Genomic DNA, 27,926 nt, shown 5'->3' with positions numbered 1-27,926 from the left:
GTTTTTTTTTTTTTTTTTTTTCTTTGGGAGAGCAAAAATAAATTAAAAAAATTATAATTAAAATATGGTAAAAAAAAAAATGAAAAGAATCTATTGAATTAAAAGGAGGGTGAAGGGTAATAGCCATGGAAGTAGGCTGCCAATCAGTGCAATGGGTGCAGCAGAAGCCAGTCGGTGGGCTCCCACTGTGTGCACTTTTCCGGACTTCTCATCTTTCAATTTTATGCCTTTAGAACCTGCGAGTTACCAATGATATATAATATGAGGATTGAGTTAACTCGATAAGCCGACGTGAGTGATAGCTCAACTGTTAAAACATATTCTCTTTTCCTAGAGTTCAAAGGTTCAAGTTCTCTCACCCCGAGTATGTTGTTACATAAAAAGAAAAAGAAACTAGCACTAAAATGCGAATGAAAAACCGAGCAAAAGGGAAAGTAGTTTTTCAAAACTGTCCTAAAACATGAGCAAAAAGCATACGTGTACGTGTTGACTACTAATCACGTTCTCTTTTTCTAAAGTTTGAAAGTTATCATTCTCTCACACGGACAAAAAACTAGCCCTAAAACACGAGCAAAAAAACCCATAATATTGTTTTCCATGGAAATATCATGATATTAAGAAAGGAAAGTAGCTTTTCGGAACTGTCCTAAAACACGAGCAAAGACCAACTCATGGTGCCCTGACAGAAAATGTACCAAAAACTGGCCGAGAGCGAAACTACTTTTGGGTGTTGACCACTCATCATACGTGTCAAGATCATCAAATTTGAGCATTCTTTACATAACGTTGAAAATATTGACCGTAACTCATGCTTTAAATGACTCTATTAGGGTTTAAGTTAGATTGGTTCGTATAAGAAAACGATTGAACTAAAGCAATAAAGGAGATTGAAAGAAGCTCACAGTTGAAGTCAGTCCAACCAATGGTCTGATTCTCAAGATTATAGTAAACCAGCCTGTTCTGAAGAACCAAGTCTGCAAGTCAAAAGCCATGAAAATGAATGAGTTCAATCTAAAAAGTTCTAAAAAGCTTCGATTTTAAAACATGAATATAAGTAAATGATACCACCTCCAAAGAGAAAGATTTCCTTTCCATTTTTGGAATTACCCGCGCTACTCTGCCACCCAACGCACCATATATCATCCTGCATACCATGGAAACATAGAAGGTTCGTATCTGATAACGTTTTTGTTTTTAGTTTTCGGTTTCAATCGGTAAGCATTTACTAAACGAAGAAAAAAAATTAACTATCAAGGATTAAAACGATCATTTATGTAATGTTCATGGATAAAAATAAAAATTTAGGACAAATAAAAAGGTTCATACGTTAAAAAGTTCATAGATTAATGTAAGATTTAAACGGTTCTTGAATCTACTTTTTTTCGAAACTAATCTAAAAAAAAATTTAAAAAGTAAAGAAAATATGAACACATTACTTACACGAATCTGAAAGAGATATTCATGAGGATAAATAGTCAAGTTTAGGGACTCCTCAAAATCAAATGTCACTGATGGAAATGCCTCGTCCACACTGAAATAGTACAAACAAAAGAGAAAAGAAACCGAGGTCTCGTTAGAACAGTTAAACGGTATCAAGAATGACAACATTTTCACTTCCAGAGACTGAAAGGAGGTTCCCAGATATAACATTTGGTCCATAAAGCATACACGTCAAATTTCGTCCCCGATCTCTCAAAAAATTTCAATCAAATACTTGTTCGACAATGTTGAAACCGAAGAACAAAATGGTGACTTCATATTTCATGGTCTAAAAAGTTGTCAAACCTCCAAATGTGGAATGAAAATCACCAGCAACAACTCAAGTTCACCGCTAGCAGATATTGTTCACTTTGACCTGTTACGTATCGCAGTCGGCCTCACAGTTTTAAAACGCATCTGCTAGGGAGAAGTTTCTCACTCTTATAATGTTTCGTTCCCCTCTCCAACCGATGTGGGGATATCCCAATCCACCTCCCCTTAGGAGCCCAACGTCTTGCTGGCACTCCGCTCGGTGTCTAGCTCTGATACTACTATTGTAACAGCCAAAGCTCACCATTAACAAATATTGTCTGCTTTGGCCCATTACGTGTCGTCATCAGCCTCACGGTTTTAAAATGCATCTGATAGGGAGAGATTTTCACTCCCTTATAAGAAATGCTTCACTCCCTTATAAGAAATGCTTCACTACCTCTTCCCCTCTTCAACCAACGTGAGATCTCACATTTCCAGTCCAAAAAAGATTAAAAACATACCAAAACTATTCATTCATATAACACTATTCTCTATACATCAAGTCATTATTCTGTCATTAAGTTTCTCAACACTGTCACTGAATGATATTTAAACATCAACAAAATCGAAACTGCCAAAGAATGATATACGCTTCGAAGATCAAATGATAAGAGTAAGCATCTTACCTTTCATCATAGTGAAAACAAGTAAAGTCCTTATCAACTGTATGTAGTTTCAGATCGGGTTGGGCGACCAATATCTACAGCATATGTTATATTTTTTTAGGAAAAGGAAATTTATAGCTTAGCTGCGAAAAAGCTTACATAAAGAAGGGCCAAAACTTTATCTTAATACCTTCTTCACTAAGGGCTGGAAAATGTCCTCAGGAAGATAAGCAAGTGTTGTGCCACTGTCAATTATTGCGTCCCTTCTATATGAAAATTCAAATAGTCCGAGAGGAAGATCAAGAGCGGTGCTTCCTACCTTAACTCCAATCAGAACAACATTGTAGTGAGCCCTGAAATATATATATATGTGTGTGTGTGTGTGTAAGTACTTCCTTTTGATGAATATAAAACTCGCTAAATTTTTGACATGGAAGCGAACTTAGGAGAGTGGGAAAAAACTTTGTTAATGTAAACTTAGAACATCAAGTTTGGTGGTTGTACCTCTTTAGTTTAGTCCCTAAACGTTAAAAGCATAAAGTAGAAGAGCATACAACAAGCTTGGTAAGACCTTCACGAGTTGAGAAAATTTCGAAAGATTAGGATTCTTCAACTTTGAAATAGAAAACACCAACTTAACAGTGGCATGGTGTAACATTTCACATCGGTTGGAGAGAGGAACGAAGCATTTCTTATAAGGGTGTGGAAACCTCTCCCCAGTAGGGAAAACCTAAAGAAGACAATATCTGCTAGGGGTGGGCTTGGGTTGTTACAAATGGTATTAGAGCCAAACACCGAGTGGTGTGCCAGCGAGGACGTTGGTCCCTTAAGGGGGATGGATTGTGAAATTCCAAATCGGTTGGAGAGGAGAATGAAGCATTTCTTATAAGGGTGTGGAAACCTCTCCCCAGTAGACGCGTTTTAAGACCTTGAGGGGAAGCCCTTGAAGGGCAAACCTAAAGACAATATCTGCTACGGTGAGCTTGGGTTGTTACAAATGGTATTAGAGCCAAACACCGGGCGGTGTGCCAGCGAGGACGTTGGGCCCTCAAAGGGGATGGATTGTGAGATTCCAAATCAGTTAGAGAGGAAAACAAAGCATTTATTATAAGAGTATGGAAACCTCTCCCTAGTAGACGCGTTTTAAAACCTTGAGGGGAAGCCCTTGAAGCGAAAGCCTAAAGAGAATAATATCTGATAGCAGTGGGCTTGGGCTGTTACAAATGGTATCATAACCAAACACCGGGCGATGTGCCAGCAAGGACATTGGGCCCTCAAGAGGGGTGGATTGTGAGATCTCAAATTGGTTGGAGAGAAGAAAAAAGCATTCCTTATATGGGTGTGGAAACCTCTCCCTAGTAGAGGCATTTTAAGACCTTGAGGGGAAGCCCTTGAAGGGAAAGTCTAAAGAAGACAACATTTGCTAGCGGTGGACTTGGGTTGTTACACATGGAATGCTTATCGGAATATTTTTAGCTGACATGGCATGATGTAGCAGGCATATGGGAAAAGGGGAATGAGGAGACGTAGCGTGACAAAATAAAGCGACTCATACGAAATTAAGCGCTTCAGACAAAAGATCTTCCTTCTATAAAGTGACTGTTCAAAGAACGGGGCGAAAATATGGCTGATAATGAGGTAAGGTAAGCAGTTTGAAAAGATATGAAGATTATAACAAATAAGATTTGGAGTCGGTACACATACTGATCAGGTACCACTGGAGTGGTTTTCACTCTTGGCGCCACCATGTCTCCAATGGCAAAAATCCCACCCCCGTTTACATTATCCAAGCAATGTGCAAAAATCTTTTTCACCTTCCCAGATGCAGCCAACTGAGAAATCATAGATGAATTTGCCTGTCCAAAACCAAGTATTCCATCGAGTGCTTCGGATGATGTGCCGAGCTCCCCAGATTGTTTAGCTCCACACCTGAACCACACAAGTAAACTTGAGATAAAGTAGAAGCAGCATTAGATATTTGAACTTCTATGATTTAAAAGAAAAGTGCACTTTTTTTTTTCCCTGATAAGCGGGGATCGGAGCTTTTCCCCCTGACACTTAGGGGCACCCCCACCCGACACACGCACACGCACACAAAGTTATTTAATGAGCAACAGGTCGATAGCTAAACTATTGCACGATCTTTAAAAAACAACCATATAAATGAATTTTTCGGAGTAAGACGAGACTCTTCAGGTATCGCTTTATTCTCGTTTCAAGCTCAAATCTACTCGAAGAATAACACAAAATGCAGCATGTAGTGATTGTACTAGCCCATGGTATACAGTTCAGGTGTCACTATACCTTTTATCTACATAAATATAAGATAATTTCAAGTAAGATTGTGGACAGTTCAGGTTGTTTTTGTGATTAAAGTAGAGGATCACACAAAGGACAAGGAAAGTGAGTACCCAAATATTATACTGCCATTAGTTGCAGTAGTTTTATGTTTTCCAACTACTCCTTGGAGTTGAACATGATCCTTCACAAAATATCCAGACGTTGCACTTCCATCCCCATAGATAACTTTATATTCGCAGAGTACATCCGGCCTGCAACCTTCGGTCACACTTTTGTACATGGCCGAGCAAAATGGTTCATCACAAGTAACCACGCCTGCAGTGCTCGAGCGCTTCGGATCATACAGTTGCAACTCTACCTGTAAGTGAAGAATCAATGGTTATTTTTCATCATGATTCATAAGAGGTTGAGAAATTCAATCACATCTAAATAATTTACATAAAGTTTCAATGTTGAAGAATCATACATCAATATCACTTTCCTTCGGACAATTGCTGCAGCCCATACAGTTCACCCATAAAATGTCACTCCCTGTGTCCACTTGCACGTGGAAATCGACTGGAGGCGTTCCAAGGCCAATCTTGGCGAAGTATAACCTTTATGGATCACAAGCAGAATCAATCTAACATCCCAGCATAAAGGAATTAACAGGTAAAGCTAAGGGGTGGGGTAAACGTAAATTTTTTCAGAATTATCATATACTCTACTTCTTTTTCATTTTATCATGTAGTTCCCAAAGTTTGGAACTAACACTTCAACTCGTAACGAACATGAGGTGGAATTTGAACCTCTGACCCTAAACGAAGCCTTAACCTCTGAGTTACACTCATGGTGGCACAAACAAATTTCCTTTGATGAGTTTAAGGAAAAATGATGTGACAATTGTATCATCCTAGGTAACATAGTCATTAGTTTTTTAAAAGTTCATATTAATATTAAAAGAGTGGTGTAGCATTAGACTGTATCATCCTGACCCAAGCTTCAAGGATGAAAAACATAATTTATGCATTAAACCATAGGCTAGATGTGAGATCCCACATCGGTTGGGGAGGAGAACGAAACATTCTTTATAAGGGCGTGGAAACCTCTCCCTAGTAGATGCGTTTTAAAAACTTTGAGGGGAAGCCCAAAGAGGACAATATTTGCTAGTAGTGGGTTTAGGCCGTTACAAATGGTATCAGAGCCAAACATCAGGCGATGTGCCAGCGAGGAGGTTGATCCCCGAAGGGGGGTGGACACGAGGCGTGTGACAGCAAGAACGCTGGACCCTGAAGGGGGGTGGGTTGGAGGGTCCCACGTCGATTGGAGAAGGGTATGAGTGCCAGCGACGAAGTTGGGCCCCGAAGGGGGGTGGATTGTGAGATCCCACGTCAGTTGGAAAGAATAACGAAACATTCTTTATAAAAATGTGAAAACCTCTCCCTAGCAGACGTGTTTTAAAAACCTTGAGAGGAAACCCGAAGGGAAAGCCCAAAGAGAACAATATCTGCTAGCGGTGAGTTTGGCCATTACAAATGGTATAGGAGCCAAACACCGAGCAAAGGGGAGTGGACACGAGGCAGTGTCCCAGCAACGACGCTAGGACCCGAAGGGGGGTGGATTGGGGGGTCCCACATCGATTGGAGAAGGGTACGAGATCCAGTGAGGACGTTGGGCCCCGAAGGGAAGTGGATTGTGAGATCCCACATTGGTTGGGGAGGAGAACGAAACATTGTTTATAAGGGTATGAAAACCTCTCAATAACATAAGCGTTTTAAAAACCTTGAGGAGAAGTCCGAAAGGAAAAGCCCAAAGAAGACAATATCTACTAGGAGTAGGCTTAGAAAAGAGGACAATATCTACTAGGAGTAGGCTTAGATCGTTACACTAGATTTCTAATGTAATGAGCAAGCCAGCTAAAAAATTCATCTCGAGAACCATTTGAAACCAAGATATAAACAACAGAGACTAAAGGATCATCACATCCCACAAACAAAATGCAACACCAAAAACATCTAATCAGAGACCAAAACACACAAACTATACGTTAATGATATGAACATCATGAGAGAAAGAGCTAACCCTGTTTCTGCAGGGTGTCCATTGCCACCCAGTTCGAGATCAATGACAGAGAGAAGCCTACCATGGCGACGAAGATCATGAGACCTCAAGGCATTCAGCGACCTCTCTCGACCCTTAAACTTATGCTGCACGTCAAACACCAAATTGCAGGACACAGATAAGCAAAACGAGAACAAAAACAAACCCAGTAAAGCCTCTCGCCTAAGATCCATGATTAGGGCAACTTTTCGCGACGATTTGAAGCAAAACCAGGTTTCAATAACAGCAATGGATAATCAAATGGCAGCGCAAAAAAAAAAAAGAAAACGAAATAGAGAGAGAGAGCAAGTTTAGAGGAAGAACGAGAAAGAATCGATCGAGTTTTCTGTTGGTTCTCCCTACCTCTCTCCCTCGCTCTCTCTGTCGCTTTTGAAGAGAGAAATTATTGGTTTAAGCCTCTCTTTCTCCTACACAAAGAATTCTTCGGCTCTGAGATTTCCTCCATTGGACGCCATTGAACTTTACATCTCACCATTTCTCCAAAAATGGGAAATGCGAATTGCGCAATCTCAATTTAGGGCTAAAAGGAATACCTCAAACTCTGCAATGATTCTTCGCTGACAAATGGAATAAATTGAAAGAGGAAGAACGACTACAGTTCATAAGACAAATTTATCGGAACGACTACACTCAATTTGTCATTAATATATCCATTTCTAGTCTCTTTGAAAACTGAATTTATGCATATCAATGTCGGGAAAATTCTCTACATTCATCCATTTTTCAACGGTTTTTTTTCTTTTTTTTATACATTTTAAAATTCTTATTTTTCACGCACCATTAATGAACGGGAATGCCTTCTATTTAAGTTCTTATTCTCGTTGCTCCGACAATTTTTTTCCTATTTTTTATGTATTTTTTAAAATATATATATATTCATTTTCGAGTAAACTTTTTTATTAAAGTATCTTATTTTTAAAAATAATTTATATTAAAAAAATATAATAAATTTTAATAAATTCAATAATATTTCATTTTTACAACCTTCTACCACTTAATTTTTTTTTTTAAATTCTAACTTAAATATTACATATATAATGTACGATATATAATGTACGATACAAGACTGTGATCCCTATTATTCTCCCATTAACTCGAATTCTCGACCCCATTTTAGGTTAAAAAAAACATATATGTTTCTAATACATTCGATACATTTTAGAATTAGTTGTCTTGTTCTGTACTCAGTACTCTATTCCGACACTAGATATAGGAAGAGTCGATTGCTTTTTGAAAATCCTAATCAATAGATTTTTTTTCAAGAAATATGCAGAAGTAGACCGTCTACTATAAGAACAGTCAACCTAGTCAACATCCGAGAGTACAAAGAAAGTGGTCAACGATCCGAAGAAATAGAAACATCACGAACCGCCCCGAGTAAGATAATAAAGACAAACAAAAGAGCTTTTATGAAGAATTCCCCAATTTTTACATTTTCATTCCATTCCTTTCATTGGGTAAACATTCCCTTAAAGACATAAATTAGAAGCCATAAATCCTTGAGCATTCATAGAATTGTCAATAAAATAAGAACAAGCCCAGAAAGCAACACCAAAAGCCTTCTGAAACAACGCCCTGTTCTTCCTTCTGAGCCTCCATAATCTGGCTCAATCGTTATACCAAACCTGCAATTCCCAAAGCTTGGATCACTATTGGTCACTGTTGATAGCCCTGAAAACTTGCACGCATCCTCTGCTTGATTGCTTATCTGATAGTAACTGTTAAATGCATAAGAAATGTTAGACCTCGCATCTAGCCCCGAACAAGACGTCCCGTACCCGAGGCTGGTGCAATCAGCATGGTAACATGCATAGCTGACACTCGGTGCAACCTGTGAGTCTTCGAGGTGAGCAGATGGTTTCATCACGCACCATTTTCGTTCCAAATAACGCACATTTTTGGCTCCGACTAAGGACCCGTTGTTTGAATTTCCGAGGCTGAGTTGGTACTTCGGTCGGCCATCGTAGTAGAATATGCCCCAATGGCGTTCGAAGTTCCCTGGATCAATGCTCTTTGAGTCTTCGTCGATTAGACTAAATAAGTACGTGTCGATTGGACCTGGTCTCATTGGTGTTCCTTTCCCGCCTAATATGTGTGACATCATATAGCCTTGATTGAAGCGTTGAGCATAGATGGGATTGGCGTTACGATCCCCGTCTGTTGGCCAACCGATCTCCCCGACTATGATTGGTAAGTTTCCATAGCCATTCTTCTGAAGCGCCCACACAAGAGTATCGTAATTTGCATCAAACATGTTGAAATATGTTGTCCCGCCATCGACTAGGGGCGTTGCATTGCCATCAAAGAAAGCATATTCGACGGGGAAGTTCGGGTTGCTATAGAGACTGATGAAGGGGTAAATGTTGACGGTGAACGGAGAACCGGAATCGCTCAAGAACTTGACGATATCAAGCATGTAATCATGTATATCAGTTCGGAAGTCGCCACCCGATGGATAGTCGGTTGACGATGCATAGACATCAGCATTCAGTGGGACCGTTACCTTTACTTGGTTGCCTAGATTAGCCCTTATTAGAGCATTCTGAACATGCCGCAGAGCTGGATAGGTTGTGCTGAGAAAGCTTCCATTGTAAGTTGCCAAGAAAGGCTCATTCCCTACAGCAACATATCTGAAAACGCATAATTAACCGATCAACCGATGCACGACAATCTGAACGGGTATTTTCCCGCGTTGTCAGCTTAATAAAAGTGTAGGACAATACACGAAAATCACACGAACATGCAGCGTCGAACACGGACAGCTGCTAAAGCAGGTCGGTAATGTGTTCGGCCTTACATATTCATACGTGATAAGATGAAAGCATGTCAGCTTAATAAAAGTACAGGACAATACACGAAAATCACATACGAACAAGCAGCGTCGAACTCGCACAGCTGCCAAAGCAGGTCGGTGACGTGTTCGGCCTTGCATATTCATATGTGATAAGATGAAAATAGCTTCCTTCTTTTATATTCGAATGGATCGAATAAAGAAAGGCTTTTGCATACAGACGGAATGACGAGGTTTCAAAATTTACACTTTTATCGTGAGTTTAATTTCCGTGTGGTTAATATGGAAATTAAGGGTAAAGTGTGAATATTTAGTGAAATTCAAGGGTAAACTGTGAATTTTGAACCTCGGGACCAAATGGAAACAAATCTCGAAACTCAAGGATAAAAGTGTAATATTTTGAAACCTTGGGACCAAATGGAAACCGGACTCTGGGACCGAATGGAAACTAAACTCAAAATAAAGGGACCAAAAGGGCCATATTCTTCTTCTAAGCTCGTGCCTACCCCAAGGTGTAAACTTTGGAGATAACAAGGATTATCCTTATTAAGCTCACGTGAAGATTCGAACATTTGAACATGTAACCTCTAAGTAGGCGTTACTAAAAGACTGTAAGCTTTAGCCAACGGGGCAACCTTTAAGGACTAGGATGGCGGGGTTACTTGGATTAAAAGTTTTAAAACGAGGGAGCTATAAGTTTAATGGTTCGTGTGTGAAAAGCAAGAGTTCTACCATCTTAAGTCGTGTCATGTCATGTCGTGTCGTGTCGTGCCGTCATTTTACCTCAACCGTGTCCAACCGCAAGAATTTAGTCCAAACTCCATTTTCTTGAGTCTTTTAGGATCTTTCAGACTTACCGTGACAATTGTTTCAAGCCATGACTATGACCGAAAACCAGGTCCCTCCAACTCTAGTGAAAAGGGTAGCTCAGAATTGTTATTCTCTACTTGCCCTCAAGTGGCTTTAGAGAGGATAGATGGCATAAAATTAGGGAGTAAAGAATGTTTCATTCTTCCCAACCGATGTGGGATAGATGCCCTGAAGTCTGCTAGAGAGAGGTTTCCACACCTTTATAAAGAATGTTCTGTTCTCCCCAACCGATGTGGGATCTCGCAATCTACCGTCCTTTAGGGCCCAGTGTCCTCGCTCGCACTCGTTCCCTTCTCCAATCGATGTGTGACCCCTCAATCCATACTCTTCAGGGCTCAACGTCCTTACTGGCACACCACCTCGTGTCCACCCCTCTTCGGGGCTCAGCCTTCGTACTAACACATCACCTAGTGTCCGGCTCTAATACCAACTTTAACGACCATAGCCCACCGCTAGCAAATATTGTCCTTTTTAGGCTTTTCCTTTCAAGCTTCACCTCAAAGTTTTAAAACGTGTCAACTAGGGAAAGGTTTCCACACCCTTATAAAGAATGTTTCGTTCACCTCCCCAACCGATGTGGGATCTCATAATCCACCCCCTTCGGGACTCAGCGTCCTCGTTGACCCTTGTTCCCTTCTCCAATAGATGTGGGACTCCCCAATCCACTCCCCTTCAGAGCCCAGCGTCCTTACTGGCACACCATCTAGTGTCCACCCCCTTCAGAGCTCAACCTCCTTGTTGACACATCGCCCAGTGTCCAGCTCTGATACCAACTTTAACGACTCTAGCACACCGCTAACAAATATTGTCTTTTTAAGACTTTCCCTTTTGGGCTTCCCCTCGAGGTTTTAAAACACGTCTCCTAGGGAGAAGTTTCCACATCCTTATAAAGAATGCTTTGTTCTCCTTGCCAACTGATGTGGGATCTTACAATTCACCCCTTTCGCGACCCAACATCCTCGCTGACACTCGTTCCCATCCCCTTTCGGGCTCAGCATCCTTACTGGCCCATCGCCTCGTGTCCACCCCCTTCGAGACTCAGTCTCCTCACTAACACATCGCCCAGTGTTTGGCTCTGATACCAACTGTAACGACTCTAGTCAACTGCTAGCAGATATTGTCTTCTTTGGGCTTTCCCTTTCGATCTTCCCTTCAAGGTTTTAGAATGCATGGGAGATATTTTCACATGCTTATATAGAATGCTTTGCTTTCCTCCCCCATGTAGGAGCTCTCCCACTTCTCTACCCATAAAATTCATCTCAATCATTCAGATATCACATCTAACCTTACTAGAATTAACTAACAAGAGAAAAGAATCAAAACGTTAAGTTCATAGATACATAGCTGATTAAGACACCATAATGAACTCACAAGAAAGCAACATAACTAAAAAAGTGGCCCAAAACAACACAAAACAATAAGAACAAAAGAAAAAACTCACCTAATGTTAACATGGTGTTCATTGATATGAACAGAGACATTCTTTGAAACCCATTTCTCAGCTGCTTTCTCACTGTTAGCAAAAGTGTAGAGCATATCATTAGGGATCCCAACCATGACTTCAATCCCAGTCTTCCCCAGAGCTCTAAGAGTTCCATAATCAGCATCGAATAGCTTCACTTTCTGAATCTGATTGTCCCTCAGCATCCTAACAATGGTCTCCGGCGGCAGCGGATGAGTCGACTGAGTACCCCAGTTAACGCCTATGGCCGCCACAGAACAAATCACTGATAACAACGACACCAAACCAACGGAGCCTGACAACAAACAGCAACCCATTTTGCTGTTCAACATCTTCAAATGACCCAAACAAGAAAAGAACAAGAAAAAGAACCTTCGAAACAGAAAGGGAAATGGTTAAACACCCTTTTCAGCTCATCAGTAACAACATTACACAGTAATCTCAGCAATAAGATCCGGAAGAATCCGCCATTAAAGAGGCAAGAAAGCTCAAAAACTTGCCAAAATAAGAAAACCCCAGATGAGAAAAGAGAAAACCCACCTCAAAAAAGTGAAGTAGAGGCAAGATTAGCTTCAAAATGCCGAGTTTAGACCCGAAATCGAACACGGGTCGATCCGGATAAGAAGCGAGCCCGAAGTGGAGAATATTTGGGGGTTTGAGGAATGATTTTGGGAGGGTAAAAGAGAGGGAAAAGTTAAAAACAAAACGAGGGAGAATTTGGGAAAAGCATAGAAATTGATGAAGTGACAATTATTAATAATAAACTGGGGATGTCGGACAGTGCAGCATCTTTGATGGGTCAGCCATCGCTGGCATTGCATTAGTGGCAGTGGCAGCTGCTTTTTTCAAAGAACCATTTGAGCCATCCGAAGTTTATCAACATCGTATCAGCTTCATTTGCTTTTCATTTGTATAATCCTAAAAAGTTTCAAGCTTGTCTTGTTTCAGAGATTTTCCAGTTTCTAGATATAAAGTTTCGGGCTATGACTCTAGTTCTTCGGTTAGATCGAACCGAAATATTTGTCTTTCTTAAGTAGATATTATGTTTGTCCGTTTACTCTAACCAATATAAATTCATCTATTACTCTGTTCACATCCTTGATTTTCACATTATTTAGTTGTTTTAGCAAATACTCTAATGATATTAGAATCCTTTCGGTTAGCAATCTCAATTCTTTATTTTCAATGGTTATGAATCTCTACTCATCTTCTTCCCCACCACTGTCAGCTTTAACGTCGCAGGGGCAGTTGCCATCACATTTGTGTTTTTATTATAGGTGAATATCTTATATCTATATATTACTGAATTTTCATATCCTTAATTTTCAAACTATTTTAGTGGTTTTAACAAATACTCTCGTGGTATTAAAGCCCTCTCAATTTAGCAATCTCAGTTCTTTATTTTCAATGGTTATGAATCCTCTACTCATTTCTTCTTCACCGCCACGGTTGCCTTTAATGTTGCTGGGGCAATTGTCATGACTGTCGTAGGCAGAGCTGATTGATTATCACTAACTCAACCTTCTAACCTCCAAATCAACATTTACAAGACAATATTAATAAACTAACAAAATGGTTATTGAAAAATTTCATTAATATTTTAAATTTTAAAAACCATCTCTAAACTATTTTAAAAAATTTTAAATATCTTTAATGTTATTACCATGTTTCAATAAATAATATTAAAAAAGTTTAAAGATATTTTCTATAAATAATAAATAATAATATTACCATGTTAAAAAAGTTTAAATTTAATATAAAATATAAAGTTGAAGAATATATTTATTAATTTAGTTTTAACGTCTATATTTTTCTATTAATTTTTTAATTTTTTAAATTAATAAATAGCATATTAGATTTTAATAAATGGGGATGACTAATTTATTACAATATAGTGGCCCTCATAATTAAAGTATGTTTTATTAAATCAAGTAATTATTGCACTTTATTATTTTGTTTTATTAAGCATTCAATAAACAATAATAAATGTTAAATGTGTTTTATTATAAACATTTTTAATTAAAATTTTAAATAATAATTTTAAGCTTTTATTCCGATCTCACCCGACAACTATCTGATTCTAAGTCATAGATGAATTGTTTCATCCATATTCTAATTTTGTCAAATGTTTTAGATTAAAGGGTTTAATTCTACTGTTATATCAAATTTTCGGGAGTTTCACAATATTAAAGATGATTTTATCTCGATTAGAGATTTTTAGCTGCATCTTAGATCCAATTGGTTACCGTTTTTATATTAAAACGTCTCAACTAATTTCACGAGACAACTATTCAGCTCTCTCTCTCTTTTTTAAGTTCGGAAACGAAAAGGGCAATTTCGTAAATTGAAATAATTTATTTTTTTTTTATAATTTCTAAGCCTTTTAATTTCATATAATATTTTAGCTTTTCCAGTAGCGCTGACGTGGCCCGTGCATGGTTTTATAGTTTTATGTGAAATTATATCTAAATCACGTGATTTAATTTTGTCTGTTTTAATAGTTAATGAGCTGGACATAAAATATAATTAAAAATTATATAACAAACTATAATTATTTGTAGTATTTATATGATTAAATAAAAAAAAAAGCATTCAACTAAATATAAAAATCTATCAGACATCGAACAGTGAATTTCGTTCGACAAACATGTTTTGAAACAAACCACCCACGATAATCTAACCTATCATAACACTTGTGAAAAACCGAGTATGCCCTTTCTATCAACATGCCTATAGAGTTCAACCTTCGTGTATTATGTAGATAACACTCCATGACGACATTCCCTCTAAGGATGAAGCTGGAACATATCCACTATGGATGGAGACTGATCCATCGATCATTTGAAAACTCTCAAATAAAACCGAGCAGATGGAATTCAAGTACCCGTCGATGTTATACGCCAGCACCGTTTGAGAGAATAGAAGTTGAAACCCACGATGGGTATTCCCCTAACTGTATTTGTTAAAGCTTGGATCTACGAGTATGACGTATTAAGACTACCATAAATATTCAGAAAGGCGAAGGATCACAAGACCTAACTATTGATTGGCCTAAAATAAACCTAATAAAAATGGAATGAAAAATTATTCTTTTCTTTCTTAAATTTTTATTCTATGAATATCTTTTATTTTATTTTTTATTTTTTTATTTTAAAAATTTTAAAAATTAAATGTTTACTTTAAGGTCTTTGCCAGCAAATTCCGATTGAATTCAATTAAATTGTTTAATTTATTTTTTATTTTGGTAAAAATATTGGCTCCTAAAACCTAAAACCCTTTTTATTCTCATACATTCAAATCCCAAAATCCCTCTTAAATTTCCCGTTTGATTTTCTCCCACCTCAATTTTCCTTCCCAATCTGCCTGCGTTTGAGTTTTTCTAGCTCACTTCTGTTCCTGGATCTCTGTTTTTATGGAACGTTCCGACGAGGAGCATCGAATCGCTCCTATTGGTATGTTATCTGCATCTTGTTTGACTACTGATTAATTCCGTCTTCTTTCTGGTTTTGAATTGTGTTCCTTGTCAAATTGCCAGTTCTTTTGCGGAATTGTGCTATGTTAACTTCTGTATGATGAGATTTTGTCTGTTTTTGATTTGCGAAATTGAACATGAGTGTTTACGAGAGCGATTGGTTTTGGATTATTGGGTCTGTGAATTGGGAATTTGCTGAAGAACATTTTGATTTACCCGTTTATATGCTGCTCTGCCAAAGAAAAAATAATAAAAAAAAAGCACCGACAGAGAGCTAAATCATTGTAGTTTTTGTTTTTTCTACTCTTTTTTCTTCCGGTCTTTGAGTTGATACGGACCAGCTGACCATGTAATCGGATGCCTTTTTCGGTGGGTTGATTGTCAATCATCATTGATCTGTCTAAGATCTTCATAGACTGAGAAAGTACCTTGATTATTACTCCAATAAGGTTTAACAGGTCAAAGTATTCAGTAATCCACTTTCTTATTCTTGGTCTTAATTTGTTGAAGGGGAAGATATTTCCGGTTATGTGACCATCTTCTAGGGTGCAGAAATATAAGCCGAGTGTGTGTATGGAGTTACTGGGATCTTAACGAGGAAAAATTAATTCTACAAATGGGTATTTTCTAAGTACTTTTATCCTCTATAGGGGCACTGAACAATCGATTATTTATGCAGGAGAAAGATCTCTTAGGCAAGATAACCTGAAAGAGCCGGTAAGGCTGCTGAATTCCTTTAGAATGTTTTCCCTTGTATTTGCTTTGCATGTTTATAAGTTTTGACAACTGATGTTTACTTCTGGTATTTTTCCCGGTTCATTGCCAGCAACTCTCACCTAAAGGTGGAAGAATTGCTTCAACAAATCCTTCTCCAAATGCAGTAATTATTGGACCTTCAAGGGATGCCATAGAAAAGACTATGGATGCAGGAACAAGTATTAGCAGTGTTCACCCGTTGAACGTATATGCTTCACATGAACCAAATGTACAATATGGTGGTTAGTTCTTCAACCCTCACTTCTGGTATCCATTTAGGATTGGGACATCTTGTATTCTTCTTTTCGTAAGGATAAGTATCAAGAGGCTTGAAGCTGAGATTTTGGAGAGAATCTCAGAACATCCTAAGCCCTCTACACCACCTCTCGTGGACCTGTGATCTTTCTTTGATATCCTTGGAAAGGAAGCCGGAAAAGATCATTACTGTAGCAAGCGTTCTATCCATAGCACTATTAGACTATTTTAGTGTTTTCAGCTTGCACACAAAACTTTTAAAGCTCAGGTGCTAAAACCCCTCCTCAGACGTCCAGTTTCCTCTAAGAGGGAGACCAATATTAGAAAGGGGTGGTTCATTGATGCTATAATGGTATCTGACAGCTACCTATTGACATTTTCCCTGGCCCAATATATATCCATAACCAAGAATGTTGACATCACTTTCAAGCCTAAAGCCAGCCTCTTCAAAGAAAGTCCCTTCAAATATTTTCTCATCTTAAACAAATTATTTTTTTGATAGGAAATCTTAAACAAATTATAGGATGAGAAAAGGATATTTTCAGCTTATAGTTGGAGATAATTATGTAGAAATACCATAATAAGAAATCACCCCAAGTAAGATTCGGGTTACCTTGTTGATCAAATATTTCAAGGTAAAAACATTTGTTTGAGATTTTACTCACTTCACAAGCAAGATTGATCATGTCAAGCTTGAATGATTATAAACATGCCATCTAAACTATATAGAATTACAAAGAAATTTAGCCATTGGTTAAAAGAAAGCACAAATGCTCTTTTTACTACATTTTTCCAAGTCTCCCCTTTACAAAGACAACATACATGACTTTATACAACCTCAAAATGAGAACTCTTAAATTCCAAGAGTAACTTTCATATTTTATGATCATAATTAGCCACTTTGTATACTTTATTAGTCACTTTGTATGCTTTATGACCATAATTAGCCACTATTAGCCACTATTAGCCACTATGTAAATGTAACCTTAAAGTAAATAAAGTCTTAAAATATATTAATGAAATACATAACTCTAAATTGTCATCCACCCAAAATTTGTAACCATATGAGAATAAATGAATTTATCTTCCTTGAAATTCATATCATACCATCTCTAGTGATCTTCTGAAATAATAGGCTACTGAAGAGAAAAAAAAAAGGAAAAAAGAAAATAAAGAGAGCTTCTTTCCTTGGACCTTTAGAGTGATAATGCCATTTGTGTGTTTATGTTTTATGATAGGATCATAGTCAATTAAAGATCGAGTGAGAGAGAGAGGACCATTGTCATCTTTTACTCCTGATTTGAAATGCTACTACATCTTTTTACTGCATTTCTGACGATTTTAAGTTGGCTGTTTCTTGTACCTCCACGATTTTAAGAATTGTGAAATAAGTAAGATGTTCATTCACTTATTTTTATGAGAAACACAAGTAGTTCATTCAATAGATGGAATACACGCAGGGGGATAACCCTTATAAGCCAAAGGTGTTGCTGAGAATTTTCCAATTGGCATAAATCACTGAAAGAGAACACTTTAAGGAAATAATGCAATAAGTTCCACTCCAAGAGGATTAAACAAACGCAACAATATTTTGTTAAAAGAAATTGTTCAAAGAAAACACAATTTTTCCTATCTCAATTAAAGATCTCTCAGCCATTGGAAGATTGTCATTCATTTCTTGTTAAGTTATCCAATAGAAAACTCTAAAAGAATTAAATTGAGCCACAATACATTTGCTTTCTTTTTGAAGGGGTGCCTGCATGAAGACTTACAAAAAAAAATTTATAAACTCTCCCTGGAGCCATAAAAGTCAAACTAATCCCTCTAAACTTTTTGCTCAAAACCAGGAGAAGAGGAGCGCCACAACAAATTTCACCATTTTTAAACAAAACATAAGATACCAAGCTCGGACACAAAAGCTTGAGTTTCTTGGAATAGCGTTGATTCCAAATCACATGGTAAAATCGCTGAGTATTGTCCCATCAGTTGAGAACACCGCTTGTATATATGGGACAAGAAGTCTAGCTTCTCATTTGGGTTGCTTCTGAACTCCTTTTGTAATACTGTTTGTTCATATATCAGTCTTTACAGGATCCTGGCTTTTAGTAGGTTGCTTTTGTGCATCATTGGGAATTCCCGACTGAGTTGAACACAGCTCTAACTGACTTATAGGGGACAAGAAATCTTGTTCTTCTCGTGTGCTTTTGACACCTTTTGATAAGAATTCTGGTTACTGATATGTTATATATTAGTTTTCACAGATTGTTACAAATTTTTTCACTCCTATGTCCGACAAATTATCTTCCAACATGTCGTGTCTTTGTGTTGACTTCAGGGTATGGTGGAAGCAGTGCTGGTTCTTGGGATGCTTATTCACAATATGTAAATGCTGACAGTTTTCCTGTTGTATCACCAGTGAGTTTTACTTTTGAAAACATGATCTTATATCCATTTAAAAATAGATTATATATGCCTAATTCACTCTTTGATTTGTACATGTATCAGGTTATGTACAATGACAATCCATCTATAGTCTTCCATTCTGGTTATGGCTTTAATCCAGATATGGCATATGGACAATATTCACCGGTTGCTACCCCTATGCCTTCTGTTATGTTAGATGGACAAGGATATCCTCCTCAACAAGTCCCATTCTCCCCATCATACTACACACAACAAGCTACACCATGTTTACCTCATGGATCTTCTGCAGTTCCCGTTTCACCAACAGAGATGATATCACCTGAGAGTAGTACATTTGACAACATGCTTTATGGGCCAGGAACAGGTTTTTTGCTAAATTTTGGGTCCTTTGGTGGTGGAAATCTGGGTTCAGGTTCTTTATCATCTCCGGCAGCTTATCCACAACCAATGGGAATGCTTGGCTCAAATGATCAGAATGTCGGGCAGGTTTGTTTGTTTACTTAATCACAATATAGTGATAGTTAGGAAAGATGCTTCTACAACCTAAAATCGCTGTTTGGTATTGCTTGTATTGACCTACATTGAGCTGTTTTGTATCACATTTTATCCCCAGAATATCTTGTTGTCATCTTAATATTTACTGATAAGAAATATAGTATTATGTCCTTAAAAGAAATTAGATAAGGAAGAAATATTATATTAATAACGAACGATAAATTAAATGTCAATCTAAATATTATCCTTGATAATAGAATATGTTGTTACTTAGTAATACTCGTATTACCCAGAGAACAATGTTGGTTTTCATGTTCTCTTCGTTCTTGTTCTGCTTTTGCTTTTGTAATGTAAAATGTAAATCATGCGGCTACGTCTTGATGAAACTTCAAATACAGAATTCCTTAGTATAAAAGACCAAATAATTTTCTTTACTCTCTAAAATTATTTAAGAAGTCAAATTGATGAAGAGACCTATTAACGATATCAAATGCGTTTAACTTTATCTTATGTGCTTGAGCTTGCTTACTGAAAGTACTCAATCCATTCAAGAGAGAAGAAATCAGGTAGAAACTAGGGATGAATCCATGTCAGTCGAACTAGTTTCTTGACATCAAATACTCAAGGTTTGTGTAAGCAAGAGGGAAAGTTGTATAAATACATTTGATTTTATAAATTCAAGTTTTCGATGGCGTTTGGTTAAGAAGCAGGTATTTTACTGATATATCGACTTCAAATGTTGCAAGGACAAGTAAATAAATTGGGGCCAATTTGTAAGAGTTTGAAATGTAAGGTGGTATTTCATATTTGATTCCCTGTTATCATGGGTGACTATCAAGGGCTAATTTATCCTCATTTTGGGAGGATACTTGTGATAATTTTTGGATTAATTTCTTAGAATTCAAGGACAGTTCTATGACCTATAGAACAAATCCTATATAAGTAAGTTTGTTTTGATTGCTTTCTTTTAGTGTGAGTTTTACATAGGTCGATAAGCTAGGGATCTATTGATTATCTTGTTTCTGAAAAATCATTATACTTTCATGCAGATATGTGTCGTAGTTTTGAGGTTAAAGCTTGGAGCTAGCATGAGGGCATGAGACTTGAACACCTTTTAAAACATTGGCATTAGTTACCTAGTTTCTGTTTTAGTTAGGTCGAGAGAAGATTTATTGTTAATGAGCTTGAGCTAACTAGTTGGCGTTCTTTTTTTGCTTTATTTCCATGGCCATCCATCACATTATCATGTAATTGACTGAAACTATGGTGTTGTGTCTACTGTCAAAACCTTTATTTATGTTATACTTGTACATTCTTGTCCTTTTGGTAAGACTATTATTTTGGTTCTAATTATAGATTTTTATACTTTTATCTCGTCATTAACTTGTTTTCATTTTAGGTTTCCTTACAACAGAGACATATGCATGGATTTGGATTGGTTTCAAGTGCCTTTGATGCTCGGTATCCATTAAGCAATTCTTATCAGGGTTCTAACTTTGGCGGTGCATCAATTTCTTATCCAGTTGTAAGTGACCGAAGCCGACTTGTCCTTGGAAAGGACAGAGGAAGAGACAGGGACCGGGACTCAATTTCAGTTTTTAATAATCCGTATGGTATCTTTAGTGACTGTAATCGGGGGCCAAGAGCTTTGAAGGTCAAGGGAAAAGGGGAACTAAGTGCTGCATCTGGTGCAAGCAAAAACGATTTATCAACTTCATTAATTAGTCCTGATTCCTACAATCGGCCAAATTTTGCTACAGATTATGAGACTGCCAAGTTTTTCGTTATTAAGTCATTTAGTGAAGATAATGTTCACAGAAGTATCAAGTACAAAGTTTGGGCTAGTACTCCACATGGTAACAAGAAATTGGATGCTGCTTACCGTGAGGCAAAAGAGATGCAAGGAAATTGTCCAGTTTTTCTCTTTTTCTCTGTAAGTTCTGGAGACTTATCTCATTAAAAACTTCCTTCTTTGCCCAACGGAAATCTTGTTCCTTCTTTGGGGTTTGGGGAGAGCTCATTCCTGCCTTAGTTATATGTATTGAGAGGTAGCCAAGGAGCTTGCAGGAGGAAAATAAGAAACCATAGATGTGCCTTTTGGCGTTGCATATTCTCCTTTGGGGAAGTGTCAATTTATGTGGCCACTAAAACCAACTTATCTTTTCCTGGAATAGTTTTGATGAAAATTGTTAAACAAAAAAGAACTAAATGCTTCTTCTTAAAGTTTTCGAGAATTTTGCACATTGTGTATGTAATATGCACCATCAAGGGCAGGACTTTAGTTTTTGGGTCAGAGTGGAAAATGAAATTATTTATAATATTCAAGTTATGGCATTTATTAAAATTTTGTGGCCACATTAGATAGCTTCTTTAACATTAACTGTTTTCGAATTAGTGGAATTGATTCTCCGTCCTTGTATTTGTGGGTTATATCATCTTGCATCTTGTTGCATACTTTCAATCGTTCGTTATTTTTATCGACCACAGTTCTTAGTGGATGATATTGTATGAGCAATTTTGTCGTGTTTTCTTGCAGGTTAATGCCAGTGGTCAATTTTGTGGTGTAGCTGAAATGGTTGGACCTGTTGACTTTGAGGAAAATGTAGATTACTGGCAGCAAGATAGGTGGAGTGGACAATTTCCTGTTAAGTGGCATATCATCAAAGATGTTCCTAATATTAGATTTCGGCACGTTTTACTTGAAAATAATGACAACAAACCTGTTACACACAGCAGGGATTCTCAGGAGGTATCATTTCATATCAATATTCTTTAATAACTGCATCCTCATCTATGTGGATGAAGGCAAAATGTATACAGGTATTTGTTGTTAGGTAGAGCCTGTACTACTAGGCTATTACCATGTTTAGATTATAACCGAGTAATATTGGGCAAGAAGCTTCAAAAACTCATGTCACGGAGGCTCATGTTCTTTTCTTTTTTAATTTAATCTTTGTCCTGCAAATCAAGTTGTTCTTAGGTTTGGTATAATATTTATATTTTCATTGACCTACCCACTCAAATTCCTTACCCTACGTGTACCCTTGTCAAAAAGAGATTAAATGTGAGAGAGGTCCTAGTGTCGTTTGGTCTCATTAGGTTTTATGCTTCTTTTTGGGTATAGGTGGCGAAGTGTTTCTGTTATTATTGGACAGGTCTTATTCTTCTTGGTTAGAGTCTCGTTTTCTATTTTTTCTCATTGAAGGTATGACATTTCAATAAAAAAAATAAATAATAAAATGAGTGTTCTTCAAACTATTGAGATTGAATGACTAAGGAGTTAGTTTTGAAACTATAGAGATAGAATAGAAACTAAAATTATCGGGACCATTTTGTCCATAGAAAAAAAAGTTATTGACCTGCTATCTAACTGTGATACGTGAACTTCTGAAGAGCTTTATTTATGTTACCTTTTACCCTCTATTTGTACTTGCGCTTGGGGTACTTAGTCGATGAGCGCTTTACATTATCGTATATGTACAAGTAAATTTTGTTAGTCCTTCCCATCATGCTTCCTGATGTTATATTTATTTATGCCATACATTGACAGGTGCCACTGAAACAAGGTATTGAGATGTTGAAAATTTTCAAGGACCATGATCCTCGAACATCTATTATAGATGATTTTGACTTCTATGATGAGCGGGAGAGGATTTTGAAAGAAAGGAAAACAAGACAACAGCTATTTGCAACTGCAAATTCTCTAAATCCACTTGGTGATAGTTCCATTAACCCAATTTCTGATCAGTTTGCTCAAGCCTTACGACTCGATGATAATAAGAAAGAAAAACCAGAAATGGAAAAGGGTGCAACATCTAGAACAGATGCCTCAGTTTCGCTTGATGATGCGGTAAAATAAAGTTCTGAGACTTATTTCAGTCATGCAGCTGAGAGACAGACTAAGTATTAAGGGAGTCCAAGCATTTGAAGGTGGATACGGCTAGCAGAATTGAGTATTTTTCCGTATGATTGGACTCCTTTGATTCCTTGAGCCTTAGATGAACGAGTTTGATAGGTATTTGGCATCTTGAGACACCCTTTGCGACTGATTTTCTGTTCTCCAATAGCTGATAACATCTGAGGCAGTATTTTGGAAATATATAGCAGTGAAGATGATATCTGACGCTTTTTTACCATTTTTTTCATGTTCAATTGCCCACAAAGCTGCTGGAGGAAAATTGTTGCGCTTGGCAAGAAGCTTTCCTGATTAAATATTGCTTAATTTGCACTGAATTTTCCCTTTCCCTTTCCCTTGGAGGGTTTTGATGGCATTTCTCGAATGGGAGGATTTTGCTGATGGGGGTGGGTTAGTTTGGTGGTATTTTACGTTGCAAGTGTGCAATATAGATTATGTTTGCATTTCTCATCGATAGTCCAAGTGCTGGGTATCTATAGAGTTAGCCATTTGGTGAAGCAGGTTAATAAAGGAGTTTTATAAATTTCTTTGTTTTAGGGAGTTGACTTGTTTTATTTGATATTTTCTTATGGGGGTGCTATCCTAGGGCAACTGCTGTGAATTTTACGACAGATCGACAGGATTATTTAGCGTGAGGGCGGGGGCTACTTCATGTTCTTATCCTTCTGTTTTTTTCGCCTTTGAATGTCTGCTATACTATTCTATATGTCTCTAATGTCTAGACCACAAGGAACTTCTGAAGGAGCTTGAGGAGATAGATTTGATGAGATGACTCTGAAATTATATTTTGCTGTTTAAGTCGGTTTCTTTGTGCATACCTTCCTATTATTCTGCTTTTGAACAGATACTTTGAAGTGAGTCGAATTCTCCAGCAAGACCATAGCATGTCGTTGCTTCGAGACGGGATGTCTGATCTACAGGAACACTCCCTGAAGCCTTCAGGCCAGGTTTTCACTATCGTAACTAATTGTTGATCTGCTTTTCTTTTCTTCTTTTTGCCTTAGAACACTGCATTTGAAATTTTCAGGTTTTTCTACCCATATATATATGTCATCGTGCAGACGTTTGAAAATGACGTTTAAAAGGTCTGCTTTTGAAGTATTTTCGAATGGTTGTACAACTATCACTTCTGTTTCTCTTGTGTTTCTCTCATTGCTCTTGATGAACTTGATGAGATTCCTTAGAACTTTGAACGCCTCAGACCTACCGCTAGCAGATATTGTCCTTTTTGGGCTTTCCCTCAAAGCTTTAAAATGCGTTTGATAGGGGAAGGTTTCCACACCCTCATAAATGGTAGTTTGTTTTCTTCTCCAACCAATGTAGAACATCACAATTTAGAAGACACTTGATGATTCATTAGCCTTTATGATGGTCACAATTTAGAAGACACTTGATGATTCATTAGCCTTTATGATGGAGCTGGATGAAATTTTTGTGGTAAATTCGAGCGATGTGCTGATTTGATTATTTATTTTTAGGCTTTGAAATTTTGAAAATTAAGCTTTTTAAGGCTAGTTTTGTATACTTTAAAATTCAAGTCATGCTTTTAAAGACTAGAAAGCAAAAAAAAAAAAAGAAAAAGGGATAATCTGGCTAAGGTGAAAATATAATATATAAATTAGAGAAAATAATTTTTTTGTGTGGCTTGGGGCAATTAAGTGTTTTGAGAATGTAATTAGTTTATATGTTTGATTAATTTAGTAGGTAAATTGTTTCATTTTTAATTCTGAATTTGGATTTTATTTTGGTTCTTAAAAAATTTAATGTCTATTTTAGTTTATAATATTTTTAATAAATAATCATTATATCGCCTGGTTTCAACGTATACGCATGTATTCATTATTTGATTATCTTGGAAATCAAAATAAAATAATCTTTGAAGTTTAAAAATAAACGTGGATAAAAATAAAATATAATCTTCGAAATATATATATATATATATAACACTAATCTTAACTTCTCCCTACCTAATAGTTGTCGTTGCTTTTCGCTTATATGCCACCTCACATCTGCTTCTAAAAAAAACATGCTTTTTTGGAGAGAGATACTATTTCACCAATTGAGTCAAAGGTATCTAACATATTCATATCTAACGATTTTCCACAAAGTGGTGACGAAATGTATAACTTGTACAAATCTTTCCATTTTCCAATTCGATCTGATCCATTCGTTCGTCGAGCTATTTACTCGATCGCAGACATTTCTGGAACACCTTTAATAGAGGGACAAATAGTCAATTTTGAAAGAACTTATTGTCAACCTCTTTCAGATAGATATGAATCTATCTGATTCAGAGGGAAGAACTTGCATCAGTATCTCAAATTCAATTCAAACAAGGGTTTGATTCACATTCCATATTCTGAAAAATATTTACCATCCGAAAAGAGGAAAAAACGGAGTCTTTGTTCTAAAACCTCTCTTCTAGCTTTCTAAAATCTTCTCTTGAAATCGGGACCCGAGGTTTGTATTCACGTTGCTTGACCGCAGGCAATGTAACTTAAAGTAGGCTTGACCCACTCAGTGTTGAGAGTGGGTGCTGTACAATTGCCAAATCTGATGCCTAAAAATCGCGATTGTGGCAACTATATATATATATATATATATATATATATATATATATATATATATATATATATATATATATATATATATATACTTTTTCGTTTAGTTTAACAATTATTGGAAAGATAGAATCTCCGAGCCTTACGATTGTAAAAGTACTTTATCCATTAAACTATGCTCGAATTGACTGGAAAACTATTCTTGTATATTATTTTTTTGAAAACTAGAAATAACAAGTATCATGATAACCTATCAAGTGAGAAGTAAATGAAGAAGAGAGTTCATACAATATTATAATTTTATCTTAAACTAATTTTAGGTGAAAAAAATTACGAGTAAATAAGAACTCCTAGGCACTTTCTGCATTGTAACGTTTTTTTTTTTTTTTTGTTGGTAAATTCTATCAGGAATATAATTCAACTAGTGAAAACATGTATCATCGATCAAGAAGTTGAAGTTTCAAAACTCCCTCGAATCAAAAAATTAGAAAAAATGAACACACATAAAGAAATTGCAAAGTTTAATTGAAACAATGACAAACATTAAAGACATTCATATTATTTACCAAAAACAATTTAGAGCTTGTAAATTTTAGCGAAAACAAGATGGCAACATACATTTGAATGCAGATGTTGCTCTTCGACTTCTCCGACGTGGAGTCGAGGGGCGGAGGGACGAAGATGGCAATACCTCGGCCTTTCGTCCTGTTTTTCGTACCTCCTTGATGACCATTTTACGATCCATGTAACCCAACACGGTGATCTTGTTTAGAGCTATATTTGTTTCCACACATTTCACTCCTGTTTGTAATGTTCATAATCAAATCAATCTCTTTTAATGATTACAACTTTTAACAAAGTCTTTTAAACTTTTGAAAGTTGGATCCATTAAAAATTCAAACTAATAATTGTCTCCATTTTTTAACTTTTATAAATGAATCAAAACAATGTTATGAACTTTTTTTTCTTTGTTGATTATAAATTATAATCGAATGAAAAATAAGGCGAAAGAACCGTACCTTTGATTTTGCAAAGCGTTTTGCGAACAGCATTTTCGCAGGACTTGCAATGCAAACAAACCTTTAAATCAACGACCTGTGTGATCAATTCAACACCAAAACGATGGAATTAATGGACGGAGTAATTAAGAGAATAAGCGATTAGTTTCAGAGAAGAAAATGGAGGAAATGTAAGGTGTTCTTCAGATCAGACCTCCATGGAAATGGAACTCGACGATGAACAGTGGAATCGGAGGAGACGACGAAGCCTCTGCGTTGAATATAAAGGAAGAATTCGAGAGAAAAAGCTGCGAAAATGATTGTTGAATCGTTGATTATTGAAATGAGCTGATGGTGGAGCGAATCATTGCCACGGAAGTTGAATCATTGTGAACGCCTTGCTTCGCACGCATCTCATGAACTCTTCACTCTCAAGATTTCTTCCCCATTTTTCAGCCGCGGGTTTTGAGGCCTCTGTTCCAGTTCAATCCTAATTTTAAAACATTAGAGCTTTGCTTTTAAAAATGAATGTTGAAGGGTATTATTGACAATTTAGTCGGTTAGACATGTTTTAAAATCGTGAGAATGACAGCTATACATAACAGACTAAACTAGACAATATCAGCTAGCAGTGAGCTTGAACTGTTACAGTGCAATCGATCTTAATTTAACTGTTTCACCATTTTCTCATTTTTGCACCCAATTTATTCTTAATTATATATTTAATTGAATTATGTTGTAAAATTTCAGACATTTATGCTAAACCATGAGGAATATCAAATCCATAAATAAATGGGGGATCGACATGGAAATTTTAAATCCAGCCGTACAAATGGGTCATTAACTACTAATGAGAACATCTTATGTGGACAACTTACCCTAACGAGGAACGCATGCTCAATATAAAATGAAAAAATTTGGGAGAAAAATCGAATTACACATCAGCAACGCTGTGAAAACAGAGAGGAAGAAGAAAACCCTAATCTAGCCGTTGTTGACGACAGAAAGAAAAGAAGACCAACAAGGATTGATTAGGGCAAAGAGGTGAACGAGAGAGCTCAAGAGAAAGAAACTTCCATTGACGAACGGCAACAAACCGGGATAACTCTATATTCCCTTATTCTCTTTT

General features: G+C 36.8%; 3 protein-coding genes and 1 long non-coding RNA gene across 9 annotated transcripts; 1 reads left to right on the top strand and 3 right to left on the bottom strand.

The window, feature by feature from the left end:
• Positions 1 to 10: 10 nt before the first annotated feature.
• On the bottom strand, positions 11 to 7,093 carry LOC111485695 (aspartic proteinase-like protein 2). Its single transcript, XM_023132684.1, has 10 exons — positions 6,759 to 7,093; positions 5,164 to 5,293; positions 4,808 to 5,055; positions 4,101 to 4,325; positions 2,587 to 2,749; positions 2,418 to 2,491; positions 1,441 to 1,531; positions 1,069 to 1,144; positions 903 to 974; positions 11 to 236 (listed from the first exon to the last, which is right to left on the bottom strand). Exons 1-10 carry the CDS (start codon positions 6,968 to 6,970, stop codon positions 91 to 93), a joined length of 1,437 nt encoding a protein of 478 aa, XP_022988452.1. The 5' UTR covers positions 6,971 to 7,093; the 3' UTR covers positions 11 to 90.
• A 1,088-nt stretch (positions 7,094 to 8,181) lies between these two features.
• On the bottom strand, positions 8,182 to 12,689 carry LOC111485348 (glucan endo-1,3-beta-glucosidase 6-like). The gene is made up of 2 exons (XM_023132184.1): positions 11,900 to 12,689; positions 8,182 to 9,427 (listed from the first exon to the last, which is right to left on the bottom strand). Exons 1-2 carry the CDS (start codon positions 12,250 to 12,252, stop codon positions 8,305 to 8,307), a joined length of 1,476 nt encoding a protein of 491 aa, XP_022987952.1. The 5' UTR covers positions 12,253 to 12,689; the 3' UTR covers positions 8,182 to 8,304.
• A 2,452-nt stretch (positions 12,690 to 15,141) lies between these two features.
• Positions 15,142 to 24,623, top strand: LOC111485070. 6 transcript variants are annotated; one of them, XR_002718620.1, is made up of 9 exons: positions 15,142 to 15,372; positions 16,072 to 16,109; positions 16,219 to 16,390; positions 18,739 to 18,818; positions 18,909 to 19,313; positions 20,722 to 21,255; positions 21,859 to 22,071; positions 22,873 to 23,337; positions 24,083 to 24,623. XR_002718620.1 is itself a non-coding variant. In XM_023131765.1 (8 exons), the coding sequence occupies exons 1-8, from the start codon at positions 15,333 to 15,335 to the stop codon at positions 23,179 to 23,181; spliced, it is 1,791 nt and encodes a 596-aa protein (XP_022987533.1). In that variant the 5' UTR covers positions 15,142 to 15,332; the 3' UTR covers positions 23,182 to 24,431. The 6 variants fall into 6 exon arrangements, 4 of the variants coding, with proteins under 4 accessions (XP_022987533.1, XP_022987535.1, XP_022987534.1 ...); XR_002718619.1 differs by having other exon boundaries at positions 22,873 to 24,185; positions 24,266 to 24,431; XM_023131765.1 differs by having other exon boundaries at positions 22,873 to 24,431.
• A 1,767-nt stretch (positions 24,624 to 26,390) lies between these two features.
• On the bottom strand, positions 26,391 to 27,261 carry LOC111485074. The gene is made up of 3 exons (XR_002718621.1): positions 27,012 to 27,261; positions 26,819 to 26,894; positions 26,391 to 26,600 (listed from the first exon to the last, which is right to left on the bottom strand). It is a non-coding gene; the product is annotated as an uncharacterized LOC111485074 (long non-coding RNA).
• Between the last annotated feature and the right edge of the window lie 665 nt (positions 27,262 to 27,926).

Source organism: Cucurbita maxima, unplaced genomic scaffold (assembly GCF_002738345.1).
Source record: "Cucurbita maxima cultivar Rimu unplaced genomic scaffold, Cmax_1.0 Cma_Scf00010, whole genome shotgun sequence".
Classification (NCBI taxonomy): domain Eukaryota; kingdom Viridiplantae; phylum Streptophyta; class Magnoliopsida; order Cucurbitales; family Cucurbitaceae; genus Cucurbita; species Cucurbita maxima.
This window is presented reverse-complemented; position numbering and strand designations above follow the sequence as displayed.

What these genes read in the sequence shown, in the direction of transcription:
- LOC111485070 (XM_023131765.1), top strand. Translation starts at nt 15,333, where the DNA reads ATGGAACGTTCCGACGAGGAGCATCGAATCGCTCCTATTG. An exon ending in ACCAAATGTACAATATGGTG is followed by an intron (nt 16,391 to 18,738) that starts GTTAGTTCTTCA and finishes TGTTGACTTCAG; the next exon opens with GGTATGGTGGAAGCAGTGCT. An exon ending in CAGTTTTTCTCTTTTTCTCT is followed by an intron (nt 21,256 to 21,858) that starts GTAAGTTCTGGA and finishes GTTTTCTTGCAG; the next exon opens with GTTAATGCCAGTGGTCAATT.
- LOC111485348 (XM_023132184.1), bottom strand. Translation starts at nt 12,252, where the DNA reads ATGTTGAACAGCAAAATGGGTTGCTGTTTGTTGTCAGGCTCCGTTGGT. An exon ending in GAACACCATGTTAACATTAG is followed by an intron (nt 9,428 to 11,899) that starts GTGAGTTTTTTC and finishes ATGCGTTTTCAG; the next exon opens with ATATGTTGCTGTAGGGAATG.
- LOC111485695 (XM_023132684.1), bottom strand. Translation starts at nt 6,970, where the DNA reads ATGGATCTTAGGCGAGAGGCTTTACTGGGTTTGTTTTTGTTCTCGTTT. An exon ending in AATGGCAGTATAATATTTGG is followed by an intron (nt 4,326 to 4,807) that starts GTACTCACTTTC and finishes TGTGTGGTTCAG; the next exon opens with GTGTGGAGCTAAACAATCTG. An exon ending in TCCAGCCCTTAGTGAAGAAG is followed by an intron (nt 2,492 to 2,586) that starts GTATTAAGATAA and finishes CATATGCTGTAG; the next exon opens with ATATTGGTCGCCCAACCCGA.